The sequence below is a fragment of the Glycine max genome, chromosome 15, assembly GCF_000004515.6.
Source record: "Glycine max cultivar Williams 82 chromosome 15, Glycine_max_v4.0, whole genome shotgun sequence".
NCBI classification, from domain to species: domain Eukaryota; kingdom Viridiplantae; phylum Streptophyta; class Magnoliopsida; order Fabales; family Fabaceae; genus Glycine; species Glycine max.
The window spans coordinates 668,234-693,562 of record NC_038251.2 but is presented as its reverse complement, the minus strand read 5'-3'; the positions used below and the strand labels follow the sequence as shown (position 1 = coordinate 693,562).

Genomic DNA, 25,329 nt, shown 5'->3' with positions numbered 1-25,329 from the left:
GGTTATTGATCCAGTTGAAGTAATGTCAAATTTGACCTAGTATATATTAAAAAAATTTAAAATTATATATGTATTTATTATATAAATATATAAGTATATAACTAACATTATTTGATTAAAAAAGTTTATTCATATTCTAAAATCTAAAATAACAATCGAAGTATTCAAGTTAATAATACAAGTCCATAAATATTAATTCAATAACACAATTACATAAGTTTCGAGTTTTTTTGGAGTGCTTTTTTTTTTTTGTTTTTCTTTTACGCGAAACGAGTTTTAAAAATCAGTCTAAGTCACCGGATTTACCCCAAACCGATCGGGTTTGTCCAAGTCATCCCGAACTAAATGCATGGCCAGTCCAATAACCAAACCGATCCGATTATGCTACCACATTCCTGGACCGGTCCGATCCAGCCAGGTTGGATCGAGTTTTTAAACTATTCTTTTAGGAACAAATTTGATTAATTATCATTTCTTTTATTAAACATTTTTATTTTCATTCCTTAGTTTATTTTAAAAAGTTTTGATATTAATTATTAAATAATTATTATAAATTAATAATTTTTAATGATATAGTAATAATTTAAGAATAGTTAATATTATAAAATAATTATTTATATTATCAATATATTATAATTGAATTATATTTTTTAAATTACACCTAATTATTAGTTTTTATCTGATTATTACAACTAATATGCTATCTCATTGAGAGAATTCATCAGTGACATTTATGATAAAATTTTATTATTTTCTTATAAATATTTTTAATCTTATTCAAGTAGATGTTAATGTTATAACTAAAAAGTAGTTGGTTCAAATCTTAAATAGTCTTGATTAAGTTCAAATTTTATTGATGAAAAAAATATAATTAATAAAGGAGTTTCAACTATAGATGACAATCATATTTTTTCGAAGATTAATCATCAATAAAACAGAAAAATACTTCACATTAATATTATTGTCACCAAAAATCTTAGTGGTATAAGTTCTATTAAATAAGTATTTAATTAAATTTCCACAAAAAAGTATTTAATTAAATTAAATACTTAAACACACTCTAATCCATGGTGCTGCTGAATTTTACCTTGCTTTTTGCATAGGCTTTTATTTGATAAATTCTTTAGAAATTTGACAAAATTAATCCAATAGTATAATAAATTCTATAGGTTTGTAAAAAAACAAATAAGTAAAATAAATAAGGTCCATGGTAGATCAAGCTCTTAAGAATGACAATTGGATTTGATTTAGTGAGTACCTATAAAAAATATTTATATATAATGAAAAAGAAATTCTTTTGTAAAAAGGTATTTATTAGAAAAAATTTATGGGATGAATATGAGTATGAGTATTCATTGTTCACTCTATTAATACTCATGCGTAAAAATTTATGATGGGTATTGCATAATTAGCTTTATTAGTTTAGATATCATGCATAACATAATCATAATAGATAATATTCCAAGGAGGGAAGCACAGGCCCAGTTTAAAAGGACAAAGCATTGCGAGGCTTACATAGAGATCATTCAGCATTTACCACTAGCTAGTGCGTTAATTGAAGCGGTATATTGTAAGAGAAAAATATGACATCACTGCATAATTAACTTCCCAGAAATACAACCTTTGTTTTCACTCCCTCCCATTAGCTTCAAATATGCCAACCATCTTTTTCTACCTGATCATGTGCAGACCAACTCATACAATGAATGCGACAAACCAACTAGGAGCTGTCAACAATCCCACTTGAAGTCAATTTAATTTAATCTTCCATGTTCTTGTTAGAGACACAAATGCTCTGGCCAAAATTAGAACCTATAAATCTCTACTCACATGGCATGGGGTTTGTTACTCCAATATTCATTCATTTGGCTTCAGGAAGGAAATCTTTCAGTATATTACACCCTTTTCATTTTCCATTTTCCCTTTCATAGCTTCAACTTCATAATTAAATTCAATGTGTGACTCACTTCAATATAGATGAAAACTTGTGTTGCATTATACTTTGTTACTAATTATAAAATTCTTTCAATTAATTCATGCTTCTTAAGAAAAGTATTTTATTTAATTAATCACATTAAATCTGTTAATTAATTATGTTATCATTTTAAAATTATTTTTTTCTTATTTTTTTATCCATTTAATTGTTATTCTATAATATTTTGGAGAAAAAATAATTAAATAAAAATATATAAGAAAAATAATAATTAATGTATCTAAAAATTAAAAAAAAACTATAAAAAAGATAAATAAATTGTTGAAAAAAATCTTATAATTAAAAAACAGAAGGAGTATATATTATCAAGGAACAATGCTTGCTACACAAACGACACGACGTTTCAGACCCGAGGCATTAAATTGTTTATCTGGCATATATGTATATTTCTTCTTTCTTTTTTTTTTGGCAAAGCTTTCAAGATTTTAGTGCTGAACCGAAAATCATTACCATTTCAAACTGTTGGTGCTTCAATAAAGCCAAAAAAAAAATCGCACTATGACAAATATTCGTAGATGCAACATCGATCAGCTGTTTGCTAATCCTTTTGAATCTGTTTAGGCATAAACCTCGTAACTGTCAACAGGAATATTCAAATCAAGCTTTGCAAGTTTATTATCCTGGCAGATCCTGTATATATCTTTCATCCTTCTCTCAATTTTTGAATAAACATTATCAAAACTTGACGCAACTTTCCAACTATGATAATTACAAAAACTTTACATTTTAGTTTCTATATTACAAAATATTTCATTTTAGTCTCTCTCTCTATTTTTTTTTAATTCTTCCTCTAGAGACTAAAAAGATTAAAAATAATATGTACTGGAACTAAAAAAGATTAAAACATTAAAATAGTATATGTAAGAACTTGAGATGTTTTTAATTACATGAACTAAAAGAATAATATTAGTAATTAAACCTTAATTCAACAGCTACCAAAAAAATTACTTTTTATGTTGATAATTTTTGTTATTAATAATTTAAATTTTAGTACTAAGAGAAAACTCCTTGCATTCCTTCAATGAGATTTCAGCTAAATTTAATTGGTTTTTACTTATGAGAATGTACGTATTTTGAGTTATCCATTTTTCGGAGCACAGCTCTTCTTCTCTAGTGTGCTTTCTTCCTTGTGAGCTGAGGTGGGATGATATAAGGCCTCATTTCCTGTTATTATGAGTGCTCTCAGTCCTATAAAAATCCTCAATTGTATATCGATAGAAATTGTAAAATGTTTCTCGTTTGATGGGATTTATTGATTATGTCTTATGAGTAAATAGTTCATAGTTTTTACACTGTTATTTAATATTTATATATCATTATCGTATATAATAACTTTGACAATCATAATCACCATGAATTCTTACTGACTGACTAGTGTGACTACATATATTAGAAATCTAGAAATTAGAATTCAACTTCTGGTATATCCAGCTAGGTAATGTGAGCAAAAGCTCGCTGAAACAAGATTATTCTTGAGAATGGCCAAAATATCCAGTTTATTTATAATTTTTCTATGATCACAAGAGTTTATGCATGCAATGGAACTGTAACATTGTTCCACTTGCAAGCCAATTAACTGGATAGCTTTTAACGAGGGTATAGAGAGTACTAAAGTTACACAAAAGTGGCAAACAATGATAAGCACCCCGTATCCTCTTGAAATAAATATAGCACACTGCCACACTCCTACTTAGGACAAACAAACAAATAAAAAGCAACGAGAAAGGACTGCATGGTGCTTTCAATAACGAGCCCCTCGTGAAAGCGAAATTGCGTTGATATTGAAGATCAGTTCCTATTCAGAAGCTCTTCTATCATCTGCAGTGCAATCTTCTGCTCCTCATCCAACCCATTCTTGCTTTCAACCTTCTCTGGCACTGACACTACTTGTGAATCAGATACAACATTAACATTACTCCGTTCCAACTCAACTGTCATAATCCAGTTTGATTCAGAACGAGGCCCTGCTCGCTTTTGCCACACTCCGAAGTGGGAATTCTCGGTGTCAAGCCTTAGGCAAGTGAGGGAAGGTGAAAGGGACTTGCAGCACTTCTTTAGCTTTGCATTGAGAGCTGAAGAAAATGTTGGGGAAGAACTAGAAATGTGATTGCCCTTTTGATTATCCGCAACTGGGAAGTTTGTTTTGGCGTTTCTGCCACTCATCAAAATGGCTGCGTCATCATATGCTCTTGCTGCTTCTTCAGCTGTTCCAAATGTCCCAAGCCACACCCTTCTTTTCCTATGTATGCAAGAATAATGAACCATAACTTATAAGATTTTTACATTCAATATGCACGTTAGTTAACTAGTATTTATATGTTGCTTAGTAATTCCATCAAAACAGACTAGTCATGTTGACACAAAGTTCTGACATGCTTGACTCAAGTAATCTACACAGTATACATGGACATAAGCAAATGAAAAAATCTGAAGAAGAAAAAGAAACAATAAATGAAAGTTAGCTTACAATAATGGGTGACGAATCTCAGAAACCCACGAGCCCCAATGGCGTTGCCTGACACCTCTGAACTTCTTTGATTGCACCATGTTGGTTAGAGCAGTAACTATCTTCTCTTTCTAGGAGGGAGGGGGAGAGAGAGAGAGAGAGAGTAGGAGGGATAGGGAGATGCAAGGAACTTGCAACTTAAAATGTGGTAGTCACATTATGCCGTGATGATACAAGCAAACAACAATTTAAGGGTTTTTTTTTTCCTGAACTTGTGATTTTTTTAAGTTGTCCACAAAGTAAGTGCAAACCAAAATGACCAAATTATATTTCCTTTTCTGTACCTCTGATGCTGATATCCTATATGCCCTCAGGCCTCAACAGCGATATTTCATATTAGAGCAACGCTATACAATACTGGGTTAGAACACACAAACTGCTACCTATAGAATGTTTGATTAGAATCCTTGGACTAACAGTTAGCTATTTCTTTTGTGGTTACACTAACAGGATTGAACTCTAAAATCTCACCCTGCTATGTTTATTTACTTGATTTCCGGCGGCAAATTCATTGCAATTTTGATTATTTGTGACTGCACAATAATCATGCTTGTGACTGCATAATAATTCATTACTTTTCTAATTGTAAGAAAGATGCTTGGTTCCCTGATAGTACCATTAATTATTAACCAAGTTTGTACTTTACCATTCAAAGCATATATATCAGTAACATAAGGAGATCAGAAGTCATCAAAATATAGAAGATGATCAGCAGACTAATTAACATCTGTTTGGTGGACTAATAACAAAACCAAGAAAATAAATAAATAAACTCACTTAGATTATTTATTGGCAGTTGTCCTTTTCAATGGTTTGAACATTATTTGCTGATGTCTGTAAATTACACCAAGGTGGCAGCCGTTAGCTACCAACTTTGAAAGACTCTTTGTTCTATATACTAGATTGGCAACCAATAATTCTCATGGAACAGAAACCGTTCTGTAATTTTAAATATAATACCACTAATCATTCCCAGGTATTCAAATTTAAAGATTACAAAATTCTAGGCAAGTTTTCTAGATTTATGTGAAATTCGAATATCCATTTACTTGACCATTTATTGCCATAAAATGAAAAGTACAAACGCAGAATATCTCAGGATGTATGAAGCATTTTTGATCAATTAGTCCATAATACATATTTCATTACCAGTACAGAACAGGATAAAGGATAAAGCTCTCCTTTGGGGTAAACGCATTTGATCTCAACTTGTATACCTACAGCAAACAACTTTATCAATAATTTTTAATTAATTAATTTGATTTATTGAAGAAAAAAATAGTAGTTATTTCAAGATTGCATTTTCTCCCAAATCACCATAATATGCAGCAAAATAACTCGCATAGAGATATTGTATAAAAAATATGTCTAAATGTGAAGTGTCAAGATATAGTTCGATATCTTGTTTCATTGCAATAATACTGTCATTATGCGACACTCTAATTGGAGATGGCAAGTACTACTTGGGCGCTTTAACAAAAGCTTCAGTTATTAGTTGAGTTAGAAAATATGTAACTAAGTTCAGTTAACTTAAATGCTAGTACTATTGTGTAAGGTATAAAAATAGTTTAAGTGTGCACATGGCGTTCTTCAATCATTATATATAATAGATTCCTTAAGTATTCCCTTGCTTCCAGTTTTACCTATTTTCTTTCATATACCTGAAACTGCCAATTAATCCATATTATGTCCAATTTTAGCTCAGCTAACATTTATCTAATTGCACACCTTTTCATTGCAACTGTTTCTTATAAAGGAAAATGAGGTGGATTCTCATAAAAGAAAATGTTTGAAGGTGCTAGTTTTCTCGGGAAAATGCTAGTCTTAAAAAAGTTCACAACTGATTGCGGAATAATTAGGTAAGTACGTGAACATGTGCAGATAAATGTTATGATTCCAGTGCAGGCTCAGATGTAAGAATAGGTATACGTTTTTGTATGGGAAAAAGTTGCTCGAAAGGCTTACTCTTTCTCAACATGGCAATTAACAACAAAGGCAATAAATAATGATGGTCCTACACATTTAGTAGAGGCTGCTGCTAAAGAGATATGGTTATGAATATTTCACTAAAAATAAGGAATGCATATAAATTTTCACTTGCGTCTTAAGCTGGTAATGTTGGATTGTTGAATAATACTACCATGAAGTTCAAATCGTACAAGGGCATACTTTAATTTCACTCGTAAATATCAAGATACTGCTTTCTGTGAGACTAGTTTATATAAATGATTAATAAAGGCTCTACCGAAAACGAATAATAGAGGAGTAAGAACAATGAGGATGCACCTACATTTAGTATAAGATCGAGCCAATTATGAAACTCCTATGTGCTCTTAATTATCGACTTCAATTTATTCAAATGTTGTTGTGACTGAAGTTACAGAATTGTTTGTCCTGTTACTTAAATTCACATTTTGTGTCATGCATGGTGAATGGCTCAAAAGGTGTAGCTACTTAATTCAGTAGAAGGCATAGAGTGAACGATTTGACGGTAATTGAAAACTAACGGTCCAACAGCTCAGCTGATGTAATAATGTAATAAAGTGCTAGCTATAATACAAATTTTATACCTTATGGTATGGTAGCATTATTTCTTGTGCTACTTCTAACTCGTCTCTTTAGGAGGGTGCTTCACGTTCTGCTTCTGCATCAACCTCCACTCTGTCATTTTATTGATCATGCACAACTCAGAGATGTAGTGGCTACACTTAGGGCCATTGGCTTGGTTGGACCATCTCTGCCTAACACTTTGTCTTGACTACAAGATAAATTTTAAATTTGAAGGATAAAAAATAAATTTATCTTAAATTTTTAGATTAAAAACATATTTAAGTCAATAATTTAATATAAACTATTTAATCATATATAGATTATAGGATATATTATTGATCTTTTCTTTATAACGTGATTTCACCATTATTTATTACTTATTTTATTTTTTATATTTTTTAATTATTAATTAATTTCAAGTTTTCATTTTACATTAATATTTTCTTTTTCTTCAAATCTTAATTTTAGTTACTATTATTTTTATATTAATTTCTTCATCTCAAACCTCGGTTATATATATATATATATATATATATAATATTAAAAATGGCTCTTTTCCCTTAAATTTAAACTGATATTATTTATTAATCTATATATTAAAATTAATTATACATATATAGCGTTTATAATTGTATATATTTTAAAAAATTTCTTAAAATAACGAGTAATCACTATTTAATTTTAAATAAATTGTGTTCTTTTTAGTTTCCCCTTATCTTTTATTTTTATTTGAACTACTTATACATATTTCATAAATTTAAACGTTATTCTCTTATAAAAACCTTTTTTTTTTTCTAATTTTAAAGGTGCAAAGCTCAATCTTAAAGAAAATTAATAACTTTCACTCGAACCAATTTGTAAATTAAGAGTGTACACAATGATGATGAACGCTGCTCAATGGAATGGACGGCCCAACCACAACCACTGACATTTTTTGGGTACATCCACTAGACCACCAATATAATCATTAAGGACAACTATTAATTCCACCAGAAGTGATCCGGATATAGTTTTCACCTAATCCCTTAATAAGAATAAATATTTTTTTTAAAAAAAAAATAATGATTGCCCTTTTTTTAATGCAAAAACTAGAACTTCAAAAGATTTTATTTAAGGAGAAATTAACCTCTTGTCACTCAAAACCGCACACATTAATTTGTTGAATAAGAGTATTTTTTTCTAATTTTCTTGCAGTGAACTTTTGAAAGCAAAAATTTCTCTTCATTTATTTAGAAATTTAAGTCAACAATGGTTATTATATTTTTACTTATGTAATTATTCTTACTTAAATTTTAAATACTTTATATACTTTTCATAAATAATAGAAAAAGTCATATTAAAAAGTTAAAAATAATTTGAATATAAAAAGTGAATGGATGAAAAGAGATGTAGGAGAACCATAATTAAAAATGGTTGCTAAATGACCCGGATGGCCCTACCACTATCACCGATATAATAATTATTTTGAAAGTTGCTAAAGGGGAAATTGATTCAACATGAAGAAGTGCGAGCTAGTTTCCACCATGAACATTGTCGCTCTCATACTATGTTCATGTCCCTTACTCTCTTAGCAGAAAGTGAGGTAGATAAAAGAACAGTTGTGAGTTTTGTCAAAGGAACTGATATTTGTGATTGTATGGTGCTCTCTACCATACATTTTTGTTGAAACTGCTCACACCCTGATGAACACGCATCTCATAATAATTAATGGGACAAATTAAATACTAATGAGTTGCATATACACTTTTCTTAAAAAGTAGAGAATTACATGATGTATCATCCCATTTGCATTTGACAATTGGCAATCGATGACATTAGTGAACCATGGTTAATTAACTTCAATGCTTGCTCTAGTAGTATATAGCTCCTCTATTTTCTTCAATATCTCTCATCTTCCTTTCACATCCGCTCATTAATTAATTTTCTCATCTTTCTCCTCTTCACAAGTTAGTCTCTTTTTTATTCTCTTTGTTGAATTAATTTAATTAATTAGATTTGTTAGGAACTACTAATTAGGTGTAGTTAGTTTGCTAGCATGAAAAGAGATTCCTAGCTAGATCGATGTGTGCAAAACAAAGTGTAGTGTACGTACGTACGTGTGCATAATGAAGTGCAAATTAAATTTTCATTACATTCTCTATTCTGGTTTGTGGAGAGAGAGAGACCCAACACGTCTTCCTTCCTTCCTTCTTATTGAACACCAATTTTAGGTTCGAGTAGCTGTGATACCCTATGTGATCACGTGCTTATTTCCAGTGTTTGTAGTGAAAAAATTTAATGCTTTCTGCGATCGAATTGTGGTTGTATTGTAGGTAACAATAACAAAGGCGATGACACAAATTCTACTGCATGGGACCCTCCAAGTCACAATCTATGAGCTGGATAACCTCAAGGCTGGAAGTGGTGGTAATATTTTAACCAAGGTAAGGTTAATTTGCCTCTTTCTGTCCCTCCTTCATTGGGTTTTTTTTATCAGCTCAACTGCAACCATCATAAGTCATAACTGACTTCAGTTGCCTGTTAAACTTGTTTTGCATTAGTTGCACTAGTTAGATCCTTTTTTCATCTTTTCTTAATTATTGGATTAGTAATTTATTGATATTACAGCATTATTGCTACATTATTTAATTTAGTGATGATCTCATAGTGCTCTGTCTTTTGCGTATATATAATAAAGTTTAAACCACCAACTGTAAACGAGTTTCATTCTTCTAGATTCTCAAATTTGTTATATATATACATATATATATATATATATATATATATATATATATATATATATATATATATATATATATATATATATATATGTGGTGTCAGAGCTGTCTCTGCCTCTGCATTTATGTCTAGGGAGAGCCGGAGAGGGTGGTTGGCTTGACTGGTTGTCCCAACATTGAGGCCCCAGCCAATGCTCTGATAACAAATGATACTCTCCTTATCTTCATATTGTTCTCAGAGGTGGTAAAATGATTATTAAAAAAAAAAATGAGAATCGTGCAATTGAGCACTAATATATTTCTTCTGTTAAAAAGATTAATTATTGAGCACTTGTTTTGAAAGAAAAGAAAATTAAAGAAAAAAGGTGAAAATATTTTCTTGATATTAATTGCAAACAATATATAATTTTAAAAAATGTTATATGGAAGGACTACATGTACTTAAAAGTTAATAGATTATTTACTTAGTTAACTCTTGGTTTCCAGTTTTATCTCCAATAATTAATTAATTAGTATAAAAAAACACTACATACAAATAAATTTATGAATTTAATTTAAATAATATTAAAGGTTCTATAATGGTTATTAAAAATGGGAATAAGTTAGCTATTAAGAGATTATAACACGAATTATATATAATGAGGTCTAACATGCATGACTTATTTATTAAATAGTTAGATCAAACTTAGCTTTTGAAAAAAGTCTATTAAATATGATAGTCCATTCCAGTTGTTTATACAATATTTATAAATATAATTATTAATAGATTTACTTAAGTCGATAAACATATCAACTTATTTATAGGTCTTATCATAAATTAGATTTTTAAATTGACTTACAAGTTAAGTAAATTTTATACATGTGAGGCCTTTAAAAAAGACTTACAACAAGTAAATAGGTCATGCTAAAGGTTATACATGCTTAGATTATTAATTATTATACATAATAAAATTGTTATAACTTTTGTAATAATAAAACTTTAAAGGTCATGACTTTAACATCGCTTTTTAGTTCAGACCATCTAAATGAAATATATTATTTTAACACCACTTTTTATTTAACATATCTAACCATAAAACTTATTTCATGTAATAGATTATAACAAGTTATATTAATCGACTTACTTAAGTCTAGACATATCAACCTAGTTGTACCTCTTATCATATATAGTAGGCTCTTAAATTGATTTACAGGTAAAGTCAAACTTTTATAAAAGGCCTACTACAAACAGGTCATGCTAAAGGTTGTGTTTAAGCCTACTAAAACCTGGTCCCACTTGATATGTTTTTTTTCTTTTCAATTGTCTTCTAATCATACGTTATTATATGTGGTAAAATTATTGAAACTTTTCTAATAATTACATAAAATTTTATATAAAAATCAATTATTTTGCACAATCTAAGTGAAATATATTATTTTAACATCACTTTTTATCTAACATATCTAACCATAAAACTTATTTCATGTAATAGATTATACCAAGTTGTATTTATAAGAGATTATTAAAATAATATTTTAAAAATTTCCATCCAAACACTAAATAGATAGCTAGATTGTTTTACCTTTGCACTTTTATTTTCCAAATACATTATTATTGACTCTTGCCATGCTAATTCCATATACATTATTCTGATATAGTTGGTACATAACATCGAAGAGACTATTGGTATTGGGAAAGGAATTACTAAACTATATGCAACCATTGATCTAGAGAAGGCACGGGTGGGAAGAACCAGAATCATAGAAAAGGAGCACACAAATCCTAAATGGTACGAGTCTTTCCACATTTATTGTGCTCATATGGCATCAAGTATTATATTCACAGTGAAAGATGACAATCCTATTGGTGCAACCTTAATTGGAAGAGCATATGTCCCCGCTGAGGAGATCTTGGATGGCAAAGAAATAGACAGATGGATTGAAATATAGATGAGCATAATAAACCTATACATTCACTTTCCAAGATCCACGTGAAGCTGCAATACTTCCATGTTTCAAAAGACTTGAGCTGGGGCCAAGGCATTGGAAGTCCTAAATTCCCTGGAGTGCCTTACACTTCTCACACAGAGACAAGGGTGTAAGGTTTCTCTGTACCAAGATGCTCATGTCCCAGACAACTTTGTCCCTAAAATACCACTTGCTGGAGGCCACACTTACCAACCTCATAGATGTTGGGAAGATGTTTTTGATGCAATCAATAACGCACAACACTTGATATACATTACAGGATGGTCTGTTTACACTGAGATTACGTTGGTAAGAGATTCTAGGAGGCCAAAGCGTAGGAGATGCAACACTTGGTGAGCTTCTCAAGAAAAAAGCACGTGATGGTGTCAGGGTTTTGATGCTTGTTTGGGATGATAGAACTTCGGTTCCTTTGTTAAAAGAAGATGGCTTGATGGCAACTCATGATGAAGACACCGAGAACTACTTCTACGACAGTGAAGTGCACTGTGTTTTATGCCCTCGAAATCCTGACGATGGAGGAAGCGTTGTTCAGGACGTAGAAATTTTCTCCATGTTTAGTCATCATCAGAAAATTGTGGTAGTGGACAGTGCTTTGCCGAATGGAAGATCAGATAAAAGAAGAATTGTGAGTTTTGTTGGGGGTATTGATTTTTGTGATGGAAGATATGACACTCAATTTCACTCACTTTTTAGAACCTTGGGCACTGTACATCATGATGATTTTCATCAGCCTAACTTTTCACATACTTCAATAAAGAAAGGTGGTCCAAGGGAACCATGGCATGACATTCACTCTCGGCTTGAAGGGCCTATTGCATGGGATGTTTTGTTCAACTTTGAGCAAAGATGGAAGAAGCAAGGTGGAAAGGACTTACTTATTCCACCTAAAGATCTTGAAAATGTCATTATTCCCCCATCAGTAGTAACTTACCCTGAAGACCATGAGGCATGGAACGTTCAGTTATTTAGATCCATTGATGGTGGAGCTGCTTTTGGGTTCCCAGAGACTCCTGAGGAAGCAGCTAGATCTGGACTCATTAGTGGGAAGGATAATATAATAGACCGTGGCATTCAAGATGCTTATATTAAAGCCATTCGACGTGCCAAAAATTTCATCTATATTGAGAATCAGTACTTTCTTGGAAGTTGTTATGCTTGGAGTGCTGATGGGATTAAGCCTGAAGACATTGGTGCTTTGCATCTGATACCGAGGGAGCTTTCACTTAAGATTGTTAGCAAGATTGAAGCTTGGGAAAGGTTCAGTGTTTATATTGTGGTTCCAATGTGGCCAGAGGGTTACCCAGAAAAAGGAACGGTTCAAGCAATATTGGATTGGCAGAGGAGAACAATGGATATGATGTACAAGGATGTTGTTGGAGCACTAAAAGGCAAGGGTAATGAGGAAGATCCTCTCAACTATTTGACATTCTTCTGCCTCGTTAATAGGGAGCTGAAGAAAGAAGGAGAGTATGTGCCCCCAGAAAGACCAGATCCTCATACAGATTATATGAGAGCACAAGTGTCCCGACGCTTCATGATTTATGTTCATGCCAAGATGATGATAGGTAAGTTTGTTAATTAAGTTTACAACATCTTCCAAGATACTCTTTTTTAATAGTTAAAAAATATCAAAATTTACATAATTTTATGCATCCCACGTTGTATTTAATAAATATTTCTCATGATTGTGTTGTTTACAATTTATTTTAACTAAACATAAATAAAAGTGTTAAAAGAAATATGCTAGAAAATATGTTGCACACTCTCGTTACAAACTACCGAAACCTCACTGATATTTTTCATTTATTTTCTTTGAATCATTTTTATAACTCCTTCACTCTAATTACCCCGTTCGGGAAAAAAAAAAAAAAAGGTGGTCTTCAATGATAAAAACAACCTTAAGTCTTTGACTGTCAGAAATTATTTTATAGCTTAGGATTATTATGTGCCCACTATTTCAATCAATTTAATTTCACATAGCATTACCTGAGTTTTTAATTTCTTTATCCAACCGATTTCAGCTACATATCAGGTGAGATTGACTGAACTATATATGGACACATGATGGTATCAAACCGTATAACAATTTCTTGTAATAATGGACGATAACCGTTTGAGTAAATTTTTTTAGAAATATTTCTAAGAGAAGAAAATAATTAAATGAGTTTTCATAGTTAAAATAAATTCTCTATTAATTAATTATTAATTAATTTATAGAAATTCTTTTATATAAATGAGAGAAAATCTATAAATTAATTAATGAAAAAATTATTTTAGGAGGAATTTATTTTGTTTTTTTCTTATTATTTTTACTCCTAGAAATATTTCTATAAAAACTTATCCATACAGACCTATATAAAAGGCAGTTCCCAATGATAGGACTTTGTTTTGAATGCAGTTGATGATGAATACATAATCATTGGATCTGCCAACATAAACCAGAGATCAATGGATGGTGCGAGAGACTCTGAGGTGGCGATGGCTGCTTATCAACCCTATCATTTGGCTACCAAGCAGCCAGCAAGGGGACAAATCCACGGTTTCCGCATGTCATTGTGGTATGAGCACCTTGGCTTGCTTCATGACTCCTTCCTCCATCCTGAGAGTGAAGAATGTATTGAGAAGGTTAACCAGATTGCAGACAAGTATTGGGATCTCTATACTACTGAGCCACACTTGAGCAAGACCTTCCTGGCCATCTGCTTCGCTACCCTGTTGCGATTTCCAGCCAAGGAAATGTGACACAACTGCAAGCATTTGAATTCTTCCCTGACACAAAAGCTCCTATTCTTGGGGCTAAATCTGACTACATTCCACCTATCCTTACTACTTAATAGTTTCATCTTGTATACTTTGTTCACAAAATATAGCAAGAGCTTGTGGGGTTAAGTTCCCATTCGTTTGCATAGAAAGAGGGTGAAAAAAAAATAAGAAAAAAAGAGGAATGAACAGTAAAATAACGTGAGATCTACACTTTTTTATTCTACAATAATTGCAGTGGTCTTCTGAAGATGCTTTTCATTTTAGCATTTTTGCTTGCATGACTTGACACACTTTGTTAACAATGTTTCTATTGTACATGTCTTCAGTTGTTCGCCGGCAATACGATGTCATTCTACCTCCCAGTTTTGAGTTCCTCAACTGCGTGAAAAAGTGCTTCTACCTCGACCTACAGAGAATGCTCTCCTGGTTCAACGCTGTACAAACTCAGAGCTATATCACTTGGTTTTCTGACTCTCAGGAAGCACTGCTAATGCTGTTGTCAAGAGGAGTATTGAATAGGTAATTAAAAGAGAATTATAATTTAAATAACGAGTAAAATAAAGAGACGATTCAATAATTAAAAACTCAACCTTAAAATATAATTTCAATTATTTATAATAAATAAAAACTATAATTTATATATTAAAAATATTTATTTATTATGAAAATTAATTATAATATAATTTGAATATTAAGTATTTAATTTCACCAGAAGTGATCCGGATATATATAGTTTTCAGCTTATCCCTTAATAAGTTTAAATAATTTTTCTTTCAATGCAAAAACTAGAACTTAAAAAAAAGTCACATTAAAATATAAAAAGTGAATAGATAAAAAGAGATGTTGGAGAACCATGCATGATGAAAATGGTTGCTAAATGCCACTATATATCACCTTTGACCAATATAAATAATAGTAATTATTTGGCCACACGTACGTACAGAGAAGCCAACAGAAGTGCATGCCGATTTCATCGCCAATCTCGATCATAACAGCCCTTTCTGCATCACTTACATGGATTCTTTTCCGCTTATGCTTCGTGATATTCTTTCCCTACGATCAATTATTCCTTTATCAAAAAATAAGGGGAAATTGATTCAACCTCAAGTGGTGCCAGATAGTTTCCACCGTGACCATAATTCTCATTCTCGCTCTCATACTATGTTCATGTAGTCTCTTAGTGGAAAGTCAGGTTAGATATATAAAACAGCACTAGTTGTCTGATATTATATTTGTGATTATATATATGGTGCTCTCATCTACCACACATTTTTGTTGATCACACCCTGATGAATTATATGAAAATTAATGATCGAATTACGCATTAGATAATCAATGAGTTGCATATACACTTACTTTTCTGACACCATATATATACCATATGCCATTGGGGATCGATGGCATTTGTGAACCATGGTTAATTAACTTCAATGTTACTCTAGTTGTTGGGGAGATTCGAGAGGTACACTTGTGGATCACGAGTCACCACATTAGGAGACCTGACACCACACTCTAATCTAAAACCTTAAGGTTCAGGTTTATGGGTCTTCTCCTCACTTATATGGTGCTCATCCTTTCCACTTTTATCCGATGTGAGACTTCACCTCACACTTGTACTCAACACTAGTATCCTCTTTCATATTCGCCCATTATTTAATTCTCAGCTTTCTGCTATTCTCTTTCTTCTTGTTAAATTAATTCGGAGTAGCGTTAAAAGAGGTTCCAACACGTCTTCGATATCCCTCTTATTTGAACACCAATTTTTGGCTCAACTAGCTGTGCTACCCCAGTGTCACGTGCTTATTTAATTTTCAGTAGTGATATATATATTTAATGCTTTCTGCGATCGAATTGTGGTTGTATTGTAGGTGACAAAGGTGATGGCACAAATTCTACTGCATGGGACCCTTCAAGCCAAAATCTATGAGGTGGATAACCTCAAGGCTGGAAGTGTTGGTAATGTTTTAACCAAGGTAAGGTTAATTTGCCTCTCTCTGTCCCTCCTTCATTGGTTTTTATCAGTTCAACTGCAAACATCATAACTGACTTCAGTTAGCTTTTAAACTTGTTTTTTTTACTAGTTTCATTACTAGTTAGATCCTTCTTTTTTTTAAAAAAGTGTTATGAAAACTCTTGAACCTAGAAAATTGGACGGTAGTAATGGTCGAGGTGATTGGAAGGTTAAGGGGATTCTTTAATTACATGAAAAAAAATGACTATTATGTTTAGGTAGAGCTGGAGAGGTGGTTGACTCGACTGGTTTTCCCAACATTGAGGTCCCCGCCAATGCTTCTTACAAATGATATATTCTTTATACTCCTGATCTTCATAGTGTTGTCAAAGGTGGCAAACTGATTAGAAAAGAAAAATAATGAGCAATATATTGAAGCTAGAATGGAGATTATTTAGATAACAGTAACAAGCAACAAGTTTACATGTATTTATGTCGTACAAACAAATAAATCAAACTCAAGATGAAAAGTTAAAGAACGCAAAATGAATTATGAACAAAGTACTTATATGATAATATAGTAAAGATTTAAGTTATTGAATTATTGTTTTCTTCATTTTTAATTAAGTATTGTTTTAAAGTATTGCACAAAAGTTAAGGAAATTAAAATTATAGGATAAAAAACATAACCGTTAATTAAAATTCGTTGAAATAAGCAATTTAGTACTTGTGTTCTTTAATGAAGAACAGAAGTTTGATTCTCAACTTGATAATAGGGTCGTGTTATTTTATCTCTAAATGTGTTGATCTAGTAGGAGGAAAATTAATTAGATGTTAAATGGAAGCACTGTATACCTCTGGGTTAAAATAGAAGAAAAAGACACACCATTAAACTAACTAAATTACCATTTTATTGGAAGCAAGTTACTAATATTTCTTATCTTTAAAAAAAATTGAGAACTTGTTTAGAAAGAAAAGGAAAATATTTTGAAGAAAAGGTGAAAATATTTTCTTGATATTAATTGCAAGCAATATATAATTAATTAAAAAATGCTATATGGAAGGAGTACATACAAATGATTAAAAGTTAATAGATTATTTACTTAATTAACTTTTCTTTTCCCATTTTATCTCCAATAATTGATTAATTTAAATAAAAAAACACTACAAATAAGTTTATGAATTTAATTAAAATACTAAAGGTTTACGCTGTCATTAAGAATGGAAATAAATCAGGCGATAGCGCAGCTCATAGCTTCGCTTACATAAATTCAGGTCTTGAAAAAAGTTTATAAAAAAGTCTATATATATAATTACTTATAGATTATTTACTTAACTTTTGCAACCTTTATTATTTTGCATATGCATTATTATTTATTCTTCTAATGCTAATTCAGACTACATTATTCTGATATATAGTCGGTACATAACATCGAGGAGACTAATGGTATTGGGAAAGGAATCACTAAGCTTTATGCAACCGTTGATTTAGAAAAGGCACGCGTGGGAAGGACTAGAATTATAGAAAAGGAGCACACAAATCCTAAAGGGAACGAGTCCTTCCACATTTATTGTGCTCATATGGCATCAAATATCATATTCACAGTGAAAGATGACAATCCTATTGGTGCAACCTTAATTGGAAGTGCATATGTCCCCGTTGAGGAGATCTTGGATGGCAAAGAAATAGGTAGATGGGTTGAAATATTGGATGTGCATAATAAACCAATACATTAATTCACTATCCAAGATCCACGTGAAGCTGCAATACTTCCATGTTCCAAAAGACCTGAGCTGGGGCCAATGCATTGGAAGTCCTAAATTCCCTGGAGTGTCTTACACTTACTTCTCACAAAGATGCTCATGTCCCAGACAACTTTGTACCTAAAATACCACTTGCTGGAGGCCACACTTACCAACCTCATAGATGTTGGGAAGATGTTTTTTATGCAATCAATAACGCACGACACTTGATATACATTCTAGGGTGGTTTGTTCACACTGAGATTACGTTGGTAAGAAATTCTACAAGGCCAAAGCCTGGAGGAGATAATGTAACACTTGGTGAGCTTCTCAAGAATAAAGCAAGAGAAGGTGTAAGGGTTTTAATGCTTCTCTGGGATGATAGTGTAAATGCCATTCGACGAGCGAAAGATTTCATCTATATTGAGAATCAATATTTCCTCGGAAGCAGTTATGATTGGAGTGCTGATGGCATTAAGCCTGAAGCCATCGGTGCTTTGCATATAATCCCGAAGGAGCTTTGACTTAATATTGTTAGTAAGATTGAAGCTGGGGAAAGGTTCAGTGTGTATGTTGTGGTTCCAATGTGGCCAGAGGGTGTCCCAGAAAGTGCATCAGTTCAAGCAATATTGGATTGGCAGAAGAGAACAATGGATATGATGTACAAGGATGTTGTTGAGGCGCTCCGGGTCAAGGGAATAGTGGAAAATCCTCGGAACTATTTGCATTCTTCTGCCTTGGTAATCGATCGGGAGGTGAAGAAACAAGGAGAGTACGAGCCTACAGAAAGACCTGATCCTGATACAGATTATATCCGAGCCCAAGAGGCCCGGCGCTTCATGATTTATGTTCATGCCAAGATGATGATAGGTAATTCACAAAATTAAGCTTGCAAATTTTGTAAAAGCATTCTTACTCGCTTACCATCTAGATTTTGAAACCTTTTAAACTCACAATTATAATTGCCCTTTTAGAAAAGGTGACCTGATCATTGAGAAAATCTCAAAAACATTGCCTTAATTGTGAAGATAAAGTAATGGAACTTTTTTGCAGTTGATGATGACACATAATCGTTGGATCTGCCAACATAAACCAGAGATCAATGGATGGTGCCAGAGATTCTGAGGTAGCCATGGGTGCTTATCAACCATGTCACCTTGGCTTGCTTCATGACTCCTTCCACCACCCTGAAAGTGAAGAATGTATTAAGAAGGTGAACCAAATTGCTGACAAGTATTGGGATCTCTATTCAAGTGAGTCACTTGAGCATGACCTTCCTGGCCACCTGATCCGATATCCTATTGGGGTTTCCAGCGAAGGAGTTGTCACTGAGCTTCCGTTGAGTACGAGTCACTGCATGACCTTCTTTGTGTATTTTCATTGTGTACTTGGTTGACAAGATAGTAGTTTTGGTGTGTTACAATGAGCAATTAACAATGGCAATGGTCCTGAGAAGATGGCCTACCACTACCAGGTTTCTTAATTAATTCTGTATAGTGAGGTTGACTGACAGACTGACACAACAACGTTGTCATTGTTCAGTCGATTTTGTCTCGTATATATTCCATTTCATTTTCAACATCGTTCTGTTGGATATAGTTACTCTCCACGTGCTGCTATGGCAAGATGGTCCTCAGTGTCCCAAACCGTAACAAAATAACAAATGGTACGTAGAATTTTCATTAGCAGAGAGTTTCTACTGTAACTACAGTAATTTTAGAGGTTTTGATACTATCCATTTTTTAACCAATCAAATTGTATGTCATTTTTCTTTTCATTAATTAAAAAAATGGTTTTTTTTTCAAATTAGTCCATGATTAATTAAAATATTATCTACTTTTTTTATAAAATTACAACCATGTTTAATTAGAGAATCTGATTAAACATAAATTTAGAAGTCTAAACCCTAATCTCTTTCAATGATAAACCACACTGAATCTGAATCCTAATCTCCTTCACCTACTTCACCGGTAAAAAAAATTCAAACGATTTCTAAAGTTATATTCAACATGGGCTTAGGGTGCCTAATGAGAAGTGGATACAAGTATAGACAATGAAACAAACTTCAAAATGGGTCTGACTAATAAATTTTAGAAATTTATTACTCAAAAAGAGTGAAACAACAAAAATGCTACGAGTATCTCCTGGTAAGAATTTGAAAATAATACCACCTAATACAAGACTACATCCCGCCCGCACCCATGATCCAAAGCTACATCATAAGACAGGAACAACCATAAACCCAATAACTATAAAATGTATGCCGAATATAACTAGCTTTTATAGTAATTCATTGAATATGCTGGTGGAAATTTGTTTGCAATGATACTTACAGAAAAGTGGAAGAGGCAGAGTTGTTAAAAACAGTTCGTTTGAGAATTAGTTTTACTGTTGGTGAAGGACGAGGAGGAGATTAGGGTTCAAACTTTTAAATTTACATTTAATCAAATTTCATGATTTAACATAGTTGTAATTTTAAATTAAAAAATAATTAATCAAGGACTAATTTTAAAAAAAATAACCCAGCAAAACAAACAATTAAAAAAGAACAAAAAATAACATACAATTTGATTGATTAAAAAACTAACAGTATTAAAACCTTCAAAATTATTAGGGGTATCATAGAAACTCTCGTAAAAGTAACCCAAGTGGAAAAATTATTTTGTATCGTGTGACCAAATGAATTTTCCTTGTTTAATCCTGGAAAAATTATGTTTTCACCAATCACAGCCTTCAACCAAGGTGTATAATGAAAGAAGAGAAAGACGGGGAAAGAAAAATTATAAGACTAATTTTATAATATTGTTAGTTTATAAAATTACTTTTAAGCGAAAAAACTAAATTGTATGACCTTTAAGTATTGATATTTTAAATAATTAACTTATTTATTTTTTAACATTCTTACGTAATTCTTAAAATTCCTAAAATTAACTTATTTATTCATCTCATGTAATTCTTAAAATTCTTAAGTTTTGATATGTTCTTTATTTTTTATTTTTTTCATCCAAACACAAATGAATTAGTATAAAAAAAGCATAAAAATTGAACCGCATATAATTAAATTTTAGAGATCATTTGATGTTAATTCTAGGAACTAAAATGATAGTTAACAATAATTTTAGGTACCAATTTGATTATTTAGTCTTTATTTATTATTCAAAAATACATTCTAAAAGATAATTTTTAGAAATAATAATTTTAAGTAGAAATACAAAAACTGTAAAAGAAGAGTACGAAAAATAAAGAGATAGATAATTGTTTCTTATTCGAACAACCAACTAATTTAATTAATTAATTAAGCATTATTGGATATACAATACTGCGATCAGCCTGCTCAAATTCCACGTACAAACTGCACAAAATCTTAGCCACAAAATTTGTTATATTTTAGACTTTTTTTATAAAAAAAATATGTAAAAATAAAAACTATTTCTGCAAAGAGTGTAGTATGAAAACTATCTTGCAGAAATAGTTTTTTATTTTTGTCTATTTTCATAAAAAGAAACCTATATTTTTTTTATTAAAATAGAAATTATATAGAAAAAAACATAACAAAGATAATGGGGTGTTTGATTGAAGGGAATGAATTTGAGGTGTAAAACATTCCCTTTTTCATCTTATTTTATTTATTTTTCATATTCTTTGATCTCTTTTCATGCTTACTTTTATAATTTTGATCTCTTTTTGACCAAACATAGGCTAAGTTATCATGTGAATAACGGAAGCAGTTCGCAATTTTTTCAGAACTCTAGAGAATCTTGGTCCGTACACGATGACATTCGGTTGCACTTGCATTGCACGGTTAGAATAATGTGTTGTTGCCTTTACTCGTTAACACGCGTCAGTTTATTCAATGCTCCTATCATAGAGTTAGTCACCGGCTTTTTTTAATCATCTCATGTCATTTTTATTCACAATTTCTTCAAAGAACTGCTTCTGTACACCATTTCTTCATTTTTTTAATTGTCCTTGGCTTCACAATTTGGCATCGACATTGGAAAATACGTACTGATGTATTTTAGAAGATCATTTTATAGTTTGTAAAATTCGATATAGGGTGAAAGAGTTTATAGTTTCATGCACTATGTACATTCTTTTTTTTAAAAAAAAAAATCAAATAGTTTAAGGAATCTGTAATACCTTATTGAATGGCCGGATTGGATAAATTATTCCGGAAACAAATCTTTATTAAAGACAAGACATAAATAACTTTTATTTGGTTGTTGAAGTCACTTTTTACAAACCTTATCATCATATATGAATATTTTTTATTCATACAATCAAGATTGATTCAAGAATAAAATAATCGAAGTTCAAATTTTAAATTCAATAAAAAAAATATTTATTCTTAAGTTTTATAAAATAAAAAAGCCTCATACGAGTTAAAAAAACACATATATTAAAAAAAAGTCATATATATAGGTTTTATTTAAGTAATTTTTTAAAATTTGTTTTAGATGTTGATACCGTTTTTGACCAACCTTGCATACAATTTTAAAAAAATTAATAATAAAATTTTAAAAAATTTATGAAATGAATCCTTTAAACTATTTCACATTTTTAATTCTTGTTTTAATTTAAAATTATAAATCATTTCTCAAAATTTATATACTCTCACTTTATTTAATTTTTTGTTCTGGTCTTAAAAATAGTTTATAGTATTGTGAATAAAAATTTGAGTAAAGTGAGAGTATATAAGTTTTTAATTTTTTAAAATTTATTGACTTTTAAAATAATTTAACAATAATTTATAATTAAATGACAATATAAAACTTACTTAAACTCATAAATTAATAATTAAAAGATACAGATTAAAAATATAACATATGTAACTCAATTAAAAGATACATATAATTAGTGTGAAAAATTAGAAACCTAAAATATGTTAAACCTTATAATATTTATACCTAGAGGGTTTGAGACAAATGATCCTAAGGGGGTGGTGGTTGACCCCACCTGACAAGGCAGGGAGGGTGGATACAAACCGCAACCGCATTGATGGTTTGGTTGCTTCCAACTTCTTCCTAATTCCTATAACCATAAGAAGGGAAAGGCAAAGTCCACACCGAACACAAACAAGTAACACCTCCCCACGCAACACACACGCACTCAACAAAGAGAAATCTAGACACTCACATCACCAACCACCAATTAACTACTGCCATTCTTTTTCCTCTATCCTTACCACAATTTCCTCACTCCTTTTCATTTTATATTTTTCTCATTCCCACCTCCTTCTCTTTAATTTCTTGGTCAAGTTCATTCGTTCGGCTCAGTCAACATAACTATAATAATTATAACTCCTCTCTTTCTTTCTCAACTCTCACAACACAAGAAGATGGCTTCTATCTCACAGGGCCTTCTTCTCACCACTGCCATGCTTCTCTCCACCACCCTGCTTTATGTTGCTTTCTCCAGGCCTTCATTTCAAATTCACCACTCTAACAAACCCACCTTGCGCTCTTGCTTGTATTCAGGTAAATTCCTTTCATTTTTCTCTCTCTAGAAACTAGAAACTGTTTGCTAAAACAATTAATTCTACACTATTCAACGATTAATTTCTTATCCAAAATTCATTAGATTTTGATTATTGTTTTCAAAATAACTATTACAAATGCTCTCTCTCTTCTTCCTTTTTTTTTTAAAAAAAAATCATGTTATTCAACATTTCTCTCAATTTTACATTATGTTGTATGCGTTATATGTACCATTTTTTCATCAACTGTTTAAACAATCTTATTTAGTTGCATATTGAAAACTCAAAACAGCAGTTTTTAAAACACACCTTCCATTCTGACTGCGGTATGGTTTACTTACATACAGAGGAAAAGAAAAGGGAGAGAAAGAAGAAGAAAAAGAAGAAAGTGAAATTTGCAGATAGTGTGAAGGATGGAAGAGAAAGGAATGAGCAAAGAAGCAACTGCAGAAGACAAAGTGGTGGAATGCCATTGCCAGCAAACAGAATGGCTTTGTATAACGGGATTCTGAGGGACCGAGTGCATAGAATGGAGTGCTCTTACTAATTAAGGATAAAACGTAGAACATAGAACCCTGTTCTGTTCTGTTCTGTTACGTACGTGCTGTAGTGTACATTTGTGTTAGGACTGAGCTGATCAAGCTCTCTCATTCTCTCTCTCTCTCTCTCTCTCTCTGAATTTTCAAATATAATTTTGTGTTGGCTGTTAATACTTCTTACAATGCAAAAAAAAATGAAAAAGAAAAGATATATGTGGTATTCTTGTGGTTGTAGATACGTACTGGATTTTGTCCAACTCCTTAATATGAAATATTGGGCAAAGTTTTGTTTTCTTCCTAAACAATCCACTTCCACCCACTTTCAACATATGTATTGCAGATTGATAAATTTTGCTTGAGATATATTGATTAATCAGTTAGTTACCAAGACAAGAAAATTAGATATGTCTGTTTTTTCTATCACACCATTCAGCAAACAACATCAATAAAATACACTATAAAAACAATAATTAATTAACTTCAAATTTATATATATATATATTTTTATAAAAATAAGATTTAAATGTTATAGAAAAAAAATAGTAATTAATTAAGAGTATTATAGAAAAAAATGAGCAAATTCCTTCTCCTATATATAGTGTAATTATGCAAGCAAATCTTACTTTTTTAACCATTACTTTTGTCTTTCTTATAGGAAGTGTTAACATAAGGTTTGAGGGCGCGATTCAGGAAAACAAAAGGTTTGAGAGGTATCTTAGGGTATGTTGTTATTTGCTTAAAAGTTATTAATGTACCAAATAATACAAATAGAGTATTATAAAGAGGAACAAATGAAATAAAAAAAAAAAATCTTATATATATATATAGTAATATGAAAAAGAGGAATCAGTCACATACGTAAAGTTGCGCCTTATATTTGGATTGAAAATACAGATACGCTTTTAAATACATGCGCGGGCGTGATGCAGCGAATTAATATTTTGGCCACCTTCTAGGACCTACTAAAAATCTACAATTGAATATTAGTACAAGTTTTAATTGACATTTTTAAATTTGGCTTTTGGGAGAATGTAGAGATCATGCTCATAGTCAAACAAGTGATAAAATCTAAACGTTCCACATAACAACACCTTTTAATAGTGCTCGTGATTTTTGTTCAGTA

At 31.3% G+C, this 25,329-nt stretch overlaps 2 protein-coding genes and 2 pseudogenes across 4 annotated transcripts; 3 read left to right on the top strand and 1 right to left on the bottom strand.

The window, feature by feature from the left end:
* Positions 1 to 3,467: 3,467 nt before the first annotated feature.
* Positions 3,468 to 4,638, bottom strand: LOC100778381 (ethylene-responsive transcription factor WIN1). Its single transcript, XM_003545986.5, has 2 exons — positions 4,461 to 4,638; positions 3,468 to 4,232 (listed from the first exon to the last, which is right to left on the bottom strand). The coding sequence occupies exons 1-2, from the start codon at positions 4,538 to 4,540 to the stop codon at positions 3,782 to 3,784; spliced, it is 531 nt and encodes a 176-aa protein (XP_003546034.1). The 5' UTR covers positions 4,541 to 4,638; the 3' UTR covers positions 3,468 to 3,781.
* A 4,259-nt stretch (positions 4,639 to 8,897) lies between these two features.
* On the top strand, positions 8,898 to 14,623 carry LOC100776786 (phospholipase D alpha 1-like; annotated as a pseudogene). The gene is made up of 4 exons (NR_163829.1): positions 8,898 to 8,999; positions 9,377 to 9,472; positions 11,405 to 13,299; positions 14,133 to 14,623. The product of NR_163829.1 is annotated as a phospholipase D alpha 1-like (transcript).
* Positions 14,624 to 14,635: 12 nt separating this feature from the next.
* On the top strand, positions 14,636 to 19,770 carry LOC112997694 (phospholipase D alpha 1-like; annotated as a pseudogene). The gene is made up of 4 exons (NR_163828.1): positions 14,636 to 15,016; positions 16,366 to 16,470; positions 17,868 to 19,061; positions 19,245 to 19,770. The product of NR_163828.1 is annotated as a phospholipase D alpha 1-like (transcript).
* Positions 19,771 to 23,272: 3,502 nt separating this feature from the next.
* Positions 23,273 to 24,507, top strand: LOC100306632 (uncharacterized). Its single transcript, NM_001250932.2, has 2 exons — positions 23,273 to 23,668; positions 24,015 to 24,507. Exons 1-2 carry the CDS (start codon positions 23,530 to 23,532, stop codon positions 24,212 to 24,214), a joined length of 339 nt encoding a protein of 112 aa, NP_001237861.2. The 5' UTR covers positions 23,273 to 23,529; the 3' UTR covers positions 24,215 to 24,507.
* The last annotated feature ends 822 nt before the right edge of the window (positions 24,508 to 25,329 follow it).

Coding starts and splice junctions, on each gene's coding strand:
- LOC100778381 (XM_003545986.5), bottom strand. CDS start 4,540: ATGGTGCAATCAAAGAAGTTCAGAGGTGTCAGGCAACGCCATTGGGGC. Junction 4,233..4,460: donor GAGATTCGTCACCCATTATT/GTAAGCTAACTT, acceptor TTGCATACATAG/GAAAAGAAGGGTGTGGCTTG.
- LOC100306632 (NM_001250932.2), top strand. CDS start 23,530: ATGGCTTCTATCTCACAGGGCCTTCTTCTCACCACTGCCATGCTTCTC. Junction 23,669..24,014: donor GCGCTCTTGCTTGTATTCAG/GTAAATTCCTTT, acceptor ACTTACATACAG/AGGAAAAGAAAAGGGAGAGA.